The sequence below is a fragment of the Camelus dromedarius genome, chromosome 15 (genome assembly GCF_036321535.1).
Source record: "Camelus dromedarius isolate mCamDro1 chromosome 15, mCamDro1.pat, whole genome shotgun sequence".
NCBI classification, from domain to species: Eukaryota; Metazoa; Chordata; class Mammalia; order Artiodactyla; family Camelidae; genus Camelus; species Camelus dromedarius.
The window spans coordinates 32,502,062-32,515,942 of record NC_087450.1 but is presented as its reverse complement, the minus strand read 5'-3'; the positions used below and the strand labels follow the sequence as shown (position 1 = coordinate 32,515,942).

Here is a 13,881-nt window from a genome sequence, read left to right as displayed (position 1 = left end):
TGGTGCCATTTCCTGAGATGGGAGACACAGAAAGATTGGGGGGCGGTGGGTGGGCATGGTCTTAGTTGTGTAGAGTTTGAGCTGTCTGTGAGACATCTGAGTGTTCAATGGACAGCTGGATATAATGCCATGGAGCTCAGGGGAGTTCTGGTCTAGAGATAAAACTTTGGGGTTTGTTGACATGGACAGTGCCCACAGAGATCAGGCAGGTAATATCAGTGTGAGAACTGGGCCGGCTGAGTTGAACAAGGGGGCCAGTTGTAACTTAGCTCGAGTGGATTGTGGTCTGTGGGAATGAGCTGTTAGCAGGTCCTCCAATTAAAAAATGAAAACCAAGGAGGGCTGCACAGCAAATGGATAAGAGTGCCACAGGGTTCCAGTTCTGAGGCACCACTTACTTGCCACGTGACCTTCATCAAGGTACATCGTCTCCTTGTGCCTCAATTCCCTCGATGGTAAAATAGGAACAATAATGGTACATACTTTATGGGGTTGTTTCGGGATTCCATGGTTTAACCTTTGTGAAGCTCTTAGGACAGTGTGTTCCTTATTGTATAAGTACTTGTTAAATAATCAGTAAATGGTAGATAAATGAGTGAATACAGCTGTGAAGTGAAATGAACAGAGGGTGTAAGATGGAGCCCAGAGGAGTATTAATCGTTAAAGGACTGCAGAGCAGACAGAGGAGGGGCAAACCAGGAGCGTGGTATCCTGGGCTAAGGGACATGAGTATTTCTAGAAGACAAGGTTAGTCAGCAGTGTCCAGCATGGCAGAGAGATCAGGTAATGTAAAGACCAAAGTGTCAGTTGACTCTGGCAGCAATAATTCATTTAATCCTCATAAAATCCCTGCAAGGGAGGTTATTATTTTATTGATGAGGAAACTAAGGTTTACCGAGGTCACGCAGATGACCTAACTCAGGGAGCTGAACACTGGGGCAGACGGGATGGTACCCAGATGGGTCAGATTCTGGAGCCCCTGAGCCTTCCTCTCTGTCCTGCTCCTGGAGGAGTTAGCAAAGAATTTTACCAAGATTTCTGAAGAACAGTAGGGTCAGTTTTCTTTCCTCTGCCCCTAAGCAGAGGATGCAGTTTTCTGTCTGTATTTTTGAGACCTTCTATGCTGTTTCATTCCTTCTTGAGATGGAGACCTGGGATTTATGTCATTCTCAAGAGGGTGTCTTATATATCATCACGTGTAAGAGCAGAGCTTTTGTCTGTCTCAAGCCTGGCTTTTTAGGTAAATGGACCCAGTAACTTCAGTCATCTCAAAAGGAAGGGTTTGCCTCAAGGTTTTGAGAATATGGGTGTCAGTAATGTCCAACTGACTCCCTTTTCTACTCAGAGCAGCGAGTTGTTTAGGGAGAAAAGAATGAAAATGTGCTGGTGGAAGAACCAGGACTGTGTGATGTTGTGGGAGTTGGACCGGAATCGGGGACATGGTGTACTGTCCTCAGAGTCCCATGGTCCCCGCATGTGTCACCCAGACCTGGAGGAATCAGGCTCTGTGCCCATTTCCGTGTCCGGCACCCTGGGGGAGCTTAATTGGCATAAAGAGAGGGTTAACGATTAAAATCTGGAGCTCTCTTTTTTCACCTGGTTGAGAATAAGTAGCACGAAGCAAATATTTTTCGAGATCAAATTTTAGATTATCTGGGTGAAAACCTCAGCATTTGAAATTTTACGCTCATAAACAAGCATCCAGGTTTTGCTGTTTTGTCTCATCAGACAATGATAACACCTCTCACTGGACTGCAGTGAAAATCCCTGCCAGGCCGTATGTCTGTGCTGGGGTGCCCATTTCTCATTCTTTAATGTCGGGTCAGTGGTTAGCAATGCTGAGATCCCCAGCATGAATGAGGACTCCATGAAGAAAATAAGTAGCTTTATTCTAGCAAATCAGTGCTCAAAAGCTTACTGTTTACAAACGGCATGGTGTTTAATGTTTCTCCACGTTTCTGTCAGAGGCTGCCTGGATCCATTATGGTTATCTGTGCCCCAGCCCCACCCCGATCCTCTTCCAAAGTTCCTGCTGGTAAAGAACAGCGCCACCTGCGGGTGGACCCGGGTTGTGTGTGATCTGAAGCTTGTAAAATTTGGGGCCTTCTTAAAATAAAGAGTATAAAATTAGGCACAGAAAAAATAAGTGTTTGTTTAGAAGGAGAAAAGAATATGGGTAGAAAGGGGCTCACACAGTGAAGGGTCCTGAAACGTAAGCTTGGTTAGCTTCATGCTAAGTGGGCGCTTTGAGCCCACGACCACAGATGAGGAAAGTCTCCATACAGATCCTTTTCTACAGATAAGGTGCCTTCCTATCTGGTGACTTCTCTGGCTGAATCTCTAACCAACTGCCTTCACTTCCTGCCCTCCCGCTGTGCTGATCTCCCAGGCAGATCCTGCTCTTTCGCAGGCTTGTATTACCATGTTCCTCTCCTTTAAAACTTTATCACACCTGTGGTTTAAACATTTTTGCCTTACTGTTTGTCTAGCTGGGGATTCTAAAAAATCCATGAGACCTAGGACTGTGTCTACGTTGTATCATATTTTGCTCACGGTTGTAATTCCAGGACTTAGCTAAGTGCCTAGTCGCAGTTAGAACTCAAATACTTTTTTTTCTTAATTGAAATATAGTTGATTTACAATATTGTGTTAGTTTCAGGTATACAGCAGAATGATTCAGTTATATATATATATTTTTTTTCAGATTATTTTCCATGAGAGTTTTATTACAAGATGTTGAGTATAGTTAGTTCCCTGTGCTATGTAGTGAATCCTTGTTTCTTATCTATTTTATGTATAGTAGTTTGTATCTGTTAACCCCAAGCTCCTCCTCCCTCCCTTTCCCCTTTGGTTTGTTTCCTATGTCTGTAAGTCTGTTTCTGTTTCCTATATAGATTCCCAAATACTTATTGTATAAATCAATTTGATAAGGAGTAAAGATGCTAGTAAGAATAAATCTGTGGGCGTTCTGCCCCAAATAAAAATTCCACTGGGTAGAGCCAGGTTAAGATTATTCAGGTCATCTGTGTTCATGACAAGGGTTGTCAGCAGCAGAGCCTTCTCTTAGATTTGAAAAATTTATTCAAGCTTTGCCATTTAAAATCTCACCTTGAAGGGAATTGACAACAGCAGTATTAAGCCTTGTATTCTGCATAGAGAGACCTTTGGACCCTTGAACTGCAGCACTCCAGAGACCCCATATCCACATGTAGATACAAGAAACACACTTCATTCTTTCTGTTGTGTTTTTTTTTTAAATTGAAGTATAGTCAGTTTACAGTGTTGTGTCAATTTCTGGTATACAGCATAATGTTTTAGTCATACATATACATACATGTATTTCTTTTCATATTCTTTTTCATTATGTTACTACAAGATACTGAATATAGTTCCCTGTGCTGTACAGTAGAAACTTGTTTATTTTATATATAATAGTAGCTGCAAATCTCAAACTCCGAATTCATCCTTTCCCACCCCCTATGCCCGGGGTAACCGTAAGTTTGTTTTCTAAGTCTGTAAATCTGTTTCTGAAAAAACACACTTCAAATCAAACAAGTGATTTGGGGGACAGTGCTCCTTTGGGATCTATAGCTCTGTTCCCCCCACTAGATGAAATCGGCGACTTCACCCTAGTACTTTAAATTACAGGTGATTCTGCTCTAATGTGATATACACACATTCCTGTAAAATCTTCCTTTCAGCAAGGATTGAGCTGAAGGGAGAGGCGGGAGGGCCACTGGCCCTTTGCAGAAGGGAAGCTCTCGGTGGGTGCAGGAGTAGACTCAGCTGGGAGGGGTTGCCTGGGGGTGGGGAGGGGAGCTGAGACCTGTGCCCTCTGCTTTTCAAGGTCCCCTGGTCCTCTTAACCGCCCTGATACAGGTCAAGTCAGTCTCTGCCTCCATGCTTGGCTCATGCTGTCCCACCACCAGTCCAGAACATTCTTCCAGATCTCACTCCCTGACGAAATCCCACTGGCCAAGTTCAAGCTCTAGCTTTTCCTTGACTGGCGGAGCCCACCCCTGTTAAAGTTGACCTTGGAGCTCTAGCAGCCCTCGGATGGAGAAATCTCCTCTTGTGATGTTGAATAGCATCCTGCCTTGCATTAGGTAAACTTCTCATGGCTCATGAGTCCCCAGCAACTCTGTAGATGCCTCGCAGCCAGCGATCATTCTGTCCTTTTTCAGTCCCAGCTGCATCACACCACGTTTGACTCTTTCATTCCACGACTGGTTCCCTAAGTAGAGGATGCTGTGTCGGTGGCAAGGGAAGCAGAAATGAAAGGTGCAGTCTTTCTCTCAAGACTCTCCCCGTCTGGTGGGAGAGCCTTTCATGACTGGGTGCTTATTGGGTTATTTTCTCTCACTTTGGAGTGACCTTTAAGGAACTGGGCATGGAGGAGAAGAGCTATGTTCCCAGTTTCTCCCGAGTCCTATCTTTCATTGTGGTTTCATGCTTTCATTTTAAGTGGATTCTTTAAACTTTCGGAACATGCTCATAGCATCAATTACCAGTGTAACATTTTCTGAATTCAAGTATGAGGGAGGAATGGGAGCGCATAAATGCACTTATTCAAAGTTCATCATGCTCAGACCCTGCTGTGCTCCATAGGTCAGAATATGCTACTGAGGGTTGTACTTGTTTTGTATGTGGAGGTGACCTATGATGGAAAGTCATTAACAGACAAAACCTCTATTAAACCTTATGAAAACAATGTGTAGTTAATGTAACTAAGCATTTTACTTCTTTATGTTTAGGAAATTATACAGTTCTGGCTCTCAAAGGGTGTGGATGGCTTTAGTTTCGATGCTGTTCAATTTCTTCTAGAAGCAAAACATCTGAGAGACGAGGCCCAAGTGAATAAGACCCAAATTCCGGTAAAGTTTTGTTTTAAAATATACACACACACACACACACACGTTTTTTAAAAGTATACTTAAACATATGTTTACATATATTATATATATATTATATATACTTTTTCTCTTCCAAAAATGTCGAATGTTTTCCTTTTTAGCCTGAGACACCTCTTACCAGAGGTGAGTTCTGTCCTGCCTATAGGAAGAACTTTGCATCATTTTCTTTAGGAAATACAGAGGAGTTTCAAATGCATGCTTCCTTCCACTGGTTTCCTCTGGAGAGATCCCTTGAGGAGTTCTTCGGTGACAAGGGTTCTGAGGGGCATGGACAGTGTGGACTCCACCAAGGGCCGATCTCTTGTGCTGGCAGAATCCAGGCTCTTTGTGCTTCCACACCTAGGGTACTCAGCCTTCCCCAGTGACAGGTAGTAAGCACATGCCACCCCCATCCCTCTTGCTGACCACTATTCTACAGTTGCTCTGTTTTCAGTGGCCAAGTAGACAGTAGTCCTCAAATATATCCTGAAATAAAGGATTTGTATATTTATGCCATGGAATGTCAAAATAAATGAATTGGGGGGAGGGTATAGCTCAGTGGTAGAGCACATGCTTAGTATGCACAAGGCCCTGGGTTCAATCCCCAGTACCTCCAGTAAAATAAATAAATAAATAACCTAATTCTTCCCCACCCAAAATTTAAAAAAACAATGATTTATAGTGACACACAGCTATATTGGTCAATCTTAGTGATGTAATTTATAGCAAAAAAAAATCTAAAATTATTATATATAGCCTGATGCCCTTTCTGGAAAGTAAGTAAAATGAAATTCACATGGTTATCAAGTTTATTATCAACTTAATAGTTTTTTCTGAGTAATAAAGGGAGGCTGGCCATGCATGGGCTAATTGTGAGACCACGTTATGAACCAAAGCTTATGATTAAGCCATTTTTTTTCTTTGCACACGACTTCCAGTAGAAAGGAAAAATGAAGGGGGAAAAAGGTCATGTATTAACCACTTGTGCCCATTAGAAGCATTGATCCTTGGAGAAGTCTCAAAATAACCTTACTAATTATAATGAGATATCATGAGATAGACATACGTTTCCAGTCATGGCAAATGATCAGAAGAATGGGTTTTGTGTGCTACCTAAGAAAAACATAAAGAGCGTGTAATTTCAAGACTACATCTAAGATTTCAAAAAACTTCACTTGATCTAGCAAGGGAAAATCACTTATAAAAAAAGGGGTTCCCCTGAATGGATGGCAACACATGGACTGCCTAGTCTGTCCATGTCCTAACCCAGGACTTACAGCCTGAACTTGTATTAGACATAATCTTTTATTTTGGATTCTAGAAGAAAAATTACTGAAACCCGGGAAAGTGTAACAGTTAAGAATAAAGGATAGAAGTGGTAAAGAAACAAATTTAAATGCATGATGTTAATAATCTGTGAGCCGATCAAGTACAAGTGTAATAATGCACTCTATAATCATTAACATTATTTATTTTGTTTGCCTTTAAAAATTCTTGGAGCATTTGGGACAATAAAATGCGTAGGGGGAGGATTTTATTAAAGACACTTGTAATCAATGTTTAGATGTTTGATAAAATTTAACTTGTTTACTAGATTTATAGTTAGTAATTTAAGCAACAAATGAAATGCTAATAGTTCTGAATGTTCTTCTCCATCCACAAAATCCCTTAGGCAGTGAAAGTCCTAGGACCATCTTTGAGCACGTATGTTTCAGCCTGAAGCCTTTGGCCCTTTGAAGAGACAGTCCGTATTCACATAAGGCCGGTTGTTGGGCATTTGACATGTGACATGATGGTAACCGTGCTGTCCTGTTTTCATAGGACATGGTCACACACTACTCAGAGCTGTACCATGACTTCACCACCACACAAGTGGGGATGCACGACCTTATCCGCAGCTTTCGGCAGACAATGGACCAGTATAGCAGGGAGCCTGGGAGATACAGGTAACCACAGGTCACACTTCTATTCTTGACAGGCGCAGCGTGTGATCTGCAGTTTATTCCTCATAAGCAGGCATTCTCAAGAGGTTCAGATTATAATTTAACAAACTGGCGAAATTATAATGTATGGTAACTCAGTTATGCCAGGCTTGGGATAATCTCATGTTGCTTAATTTTCCTGATTTTCAGTTTCCTCTTTTATAAAATGATGCTAATTACAGTACTTATTCACAGGAATTTTTTGAAAATTAATTAAAAGATTAATTAATACATTATTTAAATGTTAGCCATTAGCTATTCTTTTTATCATTATTTGACCTGTTAGTGTCTTTGTATAGTATGAATCCAAATGTTCCAACTAAACTGTCAGTACATCATGATAGTGAGGAGCATCTTTGGTATCAGATGAACTTAAGGTGGATTCCTGTGACCTTGGACTGGTTAGTTAACCTAAGTCTCAGCTTTCTCATCAATTAAAAGGTGATGAGGGGAGGGTATAGTTCAGTGGTAAAGTGCGTGCTTAGCACTCATGAAGTCCTGGGTTTAATCCCCTGTACTTCCACTTAAAAAATAAATAAACCTAAGTACCTCCCCTACCCCAAGAAAAATGTTAAGAAAAGGTGATAGGGCTACCCCTATAAGACTATCGTGAGATTACATGAGATAATGTCTGTGAAGCACTTAAAGAAGTGCCTGGCACATAATAAACACTCAGTCAACTCAATTCTTACCATGTTTACATAGATCACCCAATAGAATCAACAGAAAAGGATTTAAAGAAGTTTCTTCTCCTTAAAGTGGGTCCTTGTATCATTGTGCCCATTTTACAGACGAGAAAACTGACACTTTGACCATGTAGGTAATGGTCACATAATAATGGCAGAGACAGGATGGAACTGAAACACCTGAGCTCCAGATACTATGTACTTATCCATTAACATAACACCTCAAACAGCTAAAGCTAGCATTGATGTGGGTCATTTCAGGCAAATGTGTCTTCCTCAAAGAGTGGTTTTTAACAATCGAGAGTGCACTCCAGTAATAAAATGAGACTTTACAGGGATTTCACTACAAGGGGAAGTTTTTGGGGAACCTCCCTCCTTACCTTATATACAGACATATACTGTACAGTCTAGATGGAGTGATGAGAATTGCTAAAGAATGTCTTCCTGGAAGTTAACGAGTTTCAATCAGTTTTAGAAAGAAAAGGACAGTATTGACTGAGATCCAAATAAATGTGTTTCTTAACTTTTAGACAGCAGTGCCTGGTATAGGCTAGTGTTTGGGTTTATTATGATGAGAAATTGCCAAGTGACCCAGCGTGCCATTTCTTGGTCATCCGGCTTGAGTGCACATCCCAGTGAGCCCTAGCCTGATATGGTCATAGTGTGCACTTACCCCCGACATCCTGTCTGTTCGATGTGAGCAGCTGCAGAGCGCTCTCCCAGTCTCCTGACAGACCCTGAAGGTGCTACACCTGCCAATTCTTACAGGTTCCTGGGGACGGAAGCCCATGGAGAGAGCGTTGCCAAGACCATGATGTACTACGGCTTGCCTTTTATCCAGGAAGCCAACTTTCCCTTGAACAGTTACCTCAGTAAGCTAGACACCCCTTCTGGGAACAGAGTGTTTGAGGTTATCACATCCTGGATGGAAAACATGCCAGAAGGAAAGTGGCCTAACTGGATGGTAAGTCCTTATGCCCAGCTTACGCTTGCGGAAAAGTCACCTCTGAAACAAGGGGTACACCTGTCCGTAAGTGACCTTCACTCTTCCCTTATTCTGTGATTGTGTGGTGAACCGTCCCAGCTCCTGACCAGTTCCTGTCATTCTTTTCCTTCTGGTTCTCAGAAGATAATCTCAACTGATCTGCCTTATTTGCCACTTCCTCAACAGTTCACATCTGTTAGGCCCCTCTCGTGACTTTTTCATTTTAGTTTTTGTAATTTTCAACTCTGACATTTCTATTTGGCTTTTATAATTTCTCTTTATAGATAGTATCTACTAGATAAGATGTTGGTTATTCTCGTATTTTTAAAGAATTCTGTAGATTTAGTTTAGGTTTTTGAACACGTGTACAGTTGACTTAAGTCATCCACTCAGTCCAGTGTTTGGGCTTCCTTAGCCAAGTTTTCCGTTCTCTTGCTCTCCCCCTCTGCATGGGCCATACTTTCCCGTTTCTTTGAATGTCTTGTATTCTTTTTTGTTTAACACTGGGTGCTTTAAAATAGTAAGTGTAGACGTTCTGGAAATCACATTCTCCCCTCTCCAGTGGTGGTTGTTTCTGCTTGTCTCTTTAGTGACTTTCTTGGATTAATTCTATTAAATCTGTGTTATTTGTTGTGTGTGGCCACTGATGTTTCTGCTTGGTCAGCATAATGGCTAGAAAGATTCCTTAAATGCCTTGAACCAGTTAGGTGTTCCAGCCTTTGCTGAGGGGCTGTGTGTAGGGGGCATGCTTTCAGCACTCTGGCAGGCAGCGTATGACTCTGAGCTTCACTTTCTGCTTGCACAGAGCTTCAGGGTTAGCCAGAGGTGAGAGGGCAGAGCCTTCTCTGGGCACCTGCACAGCCCTGCATGTGTGTGTGTAGGCTTCTAAATTCCAGGGATGTCCGAGTCTTTCAAAGTCCTTTAAGGTCATCTCATTCCCCAGCTTGTAAATTTCTTGGTCAATCTGTTCAGCCCGTTGGTAATCCCACTTTAAGCAGGTGTGACGATAATCAATTACTGCAGATTTTTGGCAAATGCCTTGGGGACAGGACTAGCTACTCAGTCAGCTCTGAGTCAGATCAGATAAAAAAATCCAACCCAAAGTAAGCTGCTAGAGAGGTCAAATGTGACAGTTCTCTAGAGATGGAGCGCTTGGTGAACTCTAAACCTGTTCGTCCTCCAGTGGTTTCTAGGCTGCTGGTTTTCACACCTACTGTTGGTTTTCAGGGTTACTGAGGATCTGAGGGGGAGAAGCATAAGATTAGGGCCACTTAAAATGACACAAAGCTTGCTGTCCTTAAAAGATGCAGCTGTTTTTCTTAACTGCTCCTTGGATGGTTGTCAACTTTCAATTCCCAGAGTTTTAAAGTGGATTTTTGGTTTTTGCCAGAGTTCTCCTTGCTTTTGTGGACGGCACTTTTGGAGGTGCTTACTCCACCCACTCAGGAAGTAACCCCTGTATCACAAACTTTATAATATACTTTTTAGCACTTTTTTTACCCATATATTTAATATATTGAATGTGTCACAGGTACTGGACCTCTCTCAGACTATGAAGGGCCCTGATCTCTGTCCACGGGTGATCTTGATTTCAGTTCTGAAAAAGCAAAGTGCTCTAGGTCCAGAAGGGTTTCTTGTCAGATGCTTTCGAGATAATGAAAAGAATAAACAGTGGCAAAGTTTGACCTAATTTTCTGGCCATAAAAATAGAAAAATACTTTACAATGGTCTGTAAAAAGATAATTGTAAAGATATTTTTAGTAGATCTAAAGGAAAATAAAAACAACCTCCCTTTTCCTGAATTCTAACAACCAAGTTCGTATTCTCAGACTTAAGTTCAAAGGCTAGTTCTGCCTCATAACCTTGACCTGAATAAACTGCGCTTGTTTCATCATTTGTAAGACAGAGGTAACACCTGGCAGCTCTGCAGTGGAGGGGTAAACAGACTAAACCATGGGTGTGCCAGTCCCGTTAAACAGCCGGGGAACATGAAAAGGTCTGTCAGGGGATTTAAATAAACTGTTAACTAAGGACTAAATGTTAAAATACAAAATTAGAACATTTAACAGAGAACTGTATTTAAAAATAGAAAACCCTTTACAAAATTTCTTCTTGGACTCTAAATGTATTTTTACAAGTGATTTATCTTTTAACTTAAAATTTGTTTTGAAAAGTGACACACACACACACACACAAAGGGACACATTAGAAGTATTTCTCCCACCCCTTCCCCTCTACCTGTTCCCTTCTTGGGTGAAACACTTTTGCTTTCTTTCCTGTCAAGAGTCTTTCTTTATCCAAATGTGTGAAATATTAATATGCACCCTCATAAATTTCATCCTATTTGCAATGTCATTGTGAAGTAAACTGTTACCACCATTTTCTTCAGTATAATAGCCAAGACAGTCAATTGGTCAATTATAAAGCAAAGAGCATGGTTAGGACTGAAGTTCAGGCTTGCTGAGTCCAAGGTACGCATGGCTAACCATGTTTCTCTGCCTGGTGAACTTCTTGTGAAATGGGGCAAACCTTCCAGAAAACTATGTATAGAGTTATGTTTTTAAAAAAGGACCTGCCTTTCAGATTGGTGGACCAGACAATGCCCGGCTGACTTCTCGTCTTGGGGAGAAATATGTCAACATCATGCACATGCTCATTTTCACTCTGCCTGGAACTCCCATAACTTACTACGGAGAGGAAATAGGAATGAGAAATATTTTAGCCACAAATCTCAATGAAACCTACGATGCTGTAAGTTAATATAACTTAACCACACACATATCAAATCCTCATTTTTTGCCAAATCAGAGAATTTACTATTTCTAGTCTACTGCTGAAAATCATGAGTACTAGCTTTTATTTATTACTGTTTGATATGGAGAATTTTCAGCTTTCTTGATTGGGGGGCTTGTTAAAAATGCTGTTTCCTGAGCCACACAACTGCATTTTAAACACGTTTTCCAACTAATTCTTAGGTACACTAAAATTTGAGAAGCCATGTTTTGAGTTTGGAGTATTATTCATTCCCGTCTACCCGGAACACAGAGTTAGGAACATTTCTTGTAGTGCTTGTCTGTATTGGTAGATCTTGTCTGACCACAGCACAAAATTCTTCCTTTTATTTAACAAATGTAATGTACAGGGTTAGGCCTGAGAGGTTTAAATTTTTTGTTTGAAGCTACAGATCACCAACTGTGCTCCTGGGCAGAAGAATGAGATCTTAAACCTGTAGTTTGTATGGTTAGCTTTCAATTGTATGAGATCCAATTTCCTTAATATTCGGCTGAAGTGAAACCTTGTCTATAGCTCCTGAATTTGTGTGAGCACTCATGCGATAACCAGGCTGGGTAAGAGGACAGAATCTAGACTCAGTATACATGGCTGCATCCTTGAATTCACCATCACCACTATCACAGTATGATGAGTTTGTAAGTGGCACATTTTGAAATCCTGTGTTACTCATTTTTAGGGAAAAGCAGGAAAGATTCCAAGCATGTATCAATGTTTAGTTAGTACAGCTTATTCACACTCAAGATGTCATGAACTATTTTCCTATTGAAAGTGTAAAACTGGTTTATGTACTGAGTGTTAAGGCCTTTGCATTATGAATGAGCACTAGCTGAGAAATACAGGGAATTAAATAACTATGCAGTCAGTCACGGCCAAATTACATTTCTTTTTTTTTTTTTTTTTGGCGTGGGGAGGTAATTAGGTGTTTTTTTTTTTTTCATTTTTTTTTAAATGGAGGTATTGGGGATTGAACCCAGAACCTCCTGCATGCTAGGCAGGTACTCTACCACTGAGCTATACCCTACTCCCCTACATTTCTTTTAATAACCAGATCACTGTTTTTTCTTTATGGCCTTTTGACACAGGATACGCTTCTCTCAAAGTCACCAATGCAGTGGGACAACAGCTCAAATGCTGGTTTTTCTGAAGGTAGTCACACCTGGTTACCCACCAGTTCAGACTACCACACTGTGAATGTAGATGTAAGTATCAATGAACATTTCATTGCTGCTCCAGGAACAGAAATGAGCTTCTGCTGCTGACAATATATACTCACCCTGAGTTGCCTAAAACCTTAACTTACGCTCTTTAAATCAATCACATAGATGTCTCTTGCAGTCTTCATTTTTAAGGAGTTTGCAAGTCATGTTTTTGTGAAAATACAAACAGGTACGGAAGAGCTGGTATAATCAATCTAGGCTAATGTGGACTTGAGAGCAAGGCTGCTTACCTACAGAAACTGATGACATGAATAATCCCCAAAAGTAGCTGTTCTGGAAAAGTGCACCGTTCAGCTTTTGCTTATAGTCTTTTCTGTTCTCATGGTGATCAGGTTTGCCGAATTCGGCTTAACAAATTTCCTAAACAGGAACACACTAATTCCACTACATTTCCTTATACCAGAAAAATGTGAAATGGCTTCAAGTGAGTTTCAGGTGTGGAAAACACAATCTAAACTACTTAAGGGGAAGATAAATTATTGGCATTACATGAGGATACTTAAAAGTTTTAGCCCCATCTACTAGATGCTCCGCAGATTATTCTGATACAGAAGTTCAAGCTAACCCTCCTGTTCCCACAACTCCCTACTTCAGGCACCCCAGGGATAGCTTTGTTTTATATATTTGTAGGTCCTTGAAACACAAAAATTGTGTTTTGGATTAAGTGCACTTACTGATTTTCATTTATGTCCAAATGTCCAAAATATTCCCATAGGCCAATTTGAATCCAATAGGTAAGAAATCCTACATAAAAACGTATACCAGCAAAGATGGAAAAATGTAAATGCAAACTAAAATAAAAAAAATATTTTTTCTGTCAGATTAGTCAAGTCTTTAGAAAGACCCACAGTAATTCTTGGAGGGATGCTAAATCAATCAAATAATCAAAAGTCTCAGCAATGCTATTTTAGTAAAATACATCCATAACAGCCTAGAATCAGGTGAGAATTTAAGTAATTTCTAGAAGACAGAAAAATAAGGTTGCCTAGAAAGCAGTCTGCAGTACACAGGAGAAAACGGCACTAACAGCACAGGTGAGAGCCCCGCAGGAATGTCCCTCAGCTGCCGCGACTGGCTGCCGCAGCACCTGCCCGAGGGGAAAACCCAGGGCCTGTTTGGTGATCATGCTCGTGCTAAATGAGGAGAGAAAAGCTCGAAACGGTGTTAAACTTCTACAAGCACAGTATAAGAAAGAAAAGGAGAAAACCTAACTCAAGCTCTCAGAACAAGAGCTTGTACTTCTCAGTTCAGAGGCCAGAAGAGGAGGGCAGGACCCTAGGTAGCTTATCACCATTAAGCAAGAAAAGAACCCTACACCCCAAAGAC

The 13,881-nt window shown here is 41.0% G+C and overlaps 1 protein-coding gene across 3 annotated transcripts in view; it reads left to right on the top strand.

Moving 5' to 3' along the window:
• The window catches only part of SLC3A1 (solute carrier family 3 member 1), a 36,237-nt gene that overhangs the window by 19,743 nt on the left and 2,613 nt on the right, over positions 1-13,881 (top strand). For all 3 annotated transcript variants that reach the window (XM_010997158.3, XM_010997159.3, XM_064494528.1), the window contains 5 exons: positions 4,755-4,874; positions 6,714-6,838; positions 8,329-8,524; positions 11,129-11,296; positions 12,421-12,537. In XM_010997158.3, coding sequence (XP_010995460.1) covers positions 4,755-4,874; positions 6,714-6,838; positions 8,329-8,524; positions 11,129-11,296; positions 12,421-12,537 — 726 coding nt within the window. The remainder of the gene's footprint in view (positions 1-4,754; positions 4,875-6,713; positions 6,839-8,328; positions 8,525-11,128; positions 11,297-12,420; positions 12,538-13,881) is intronic.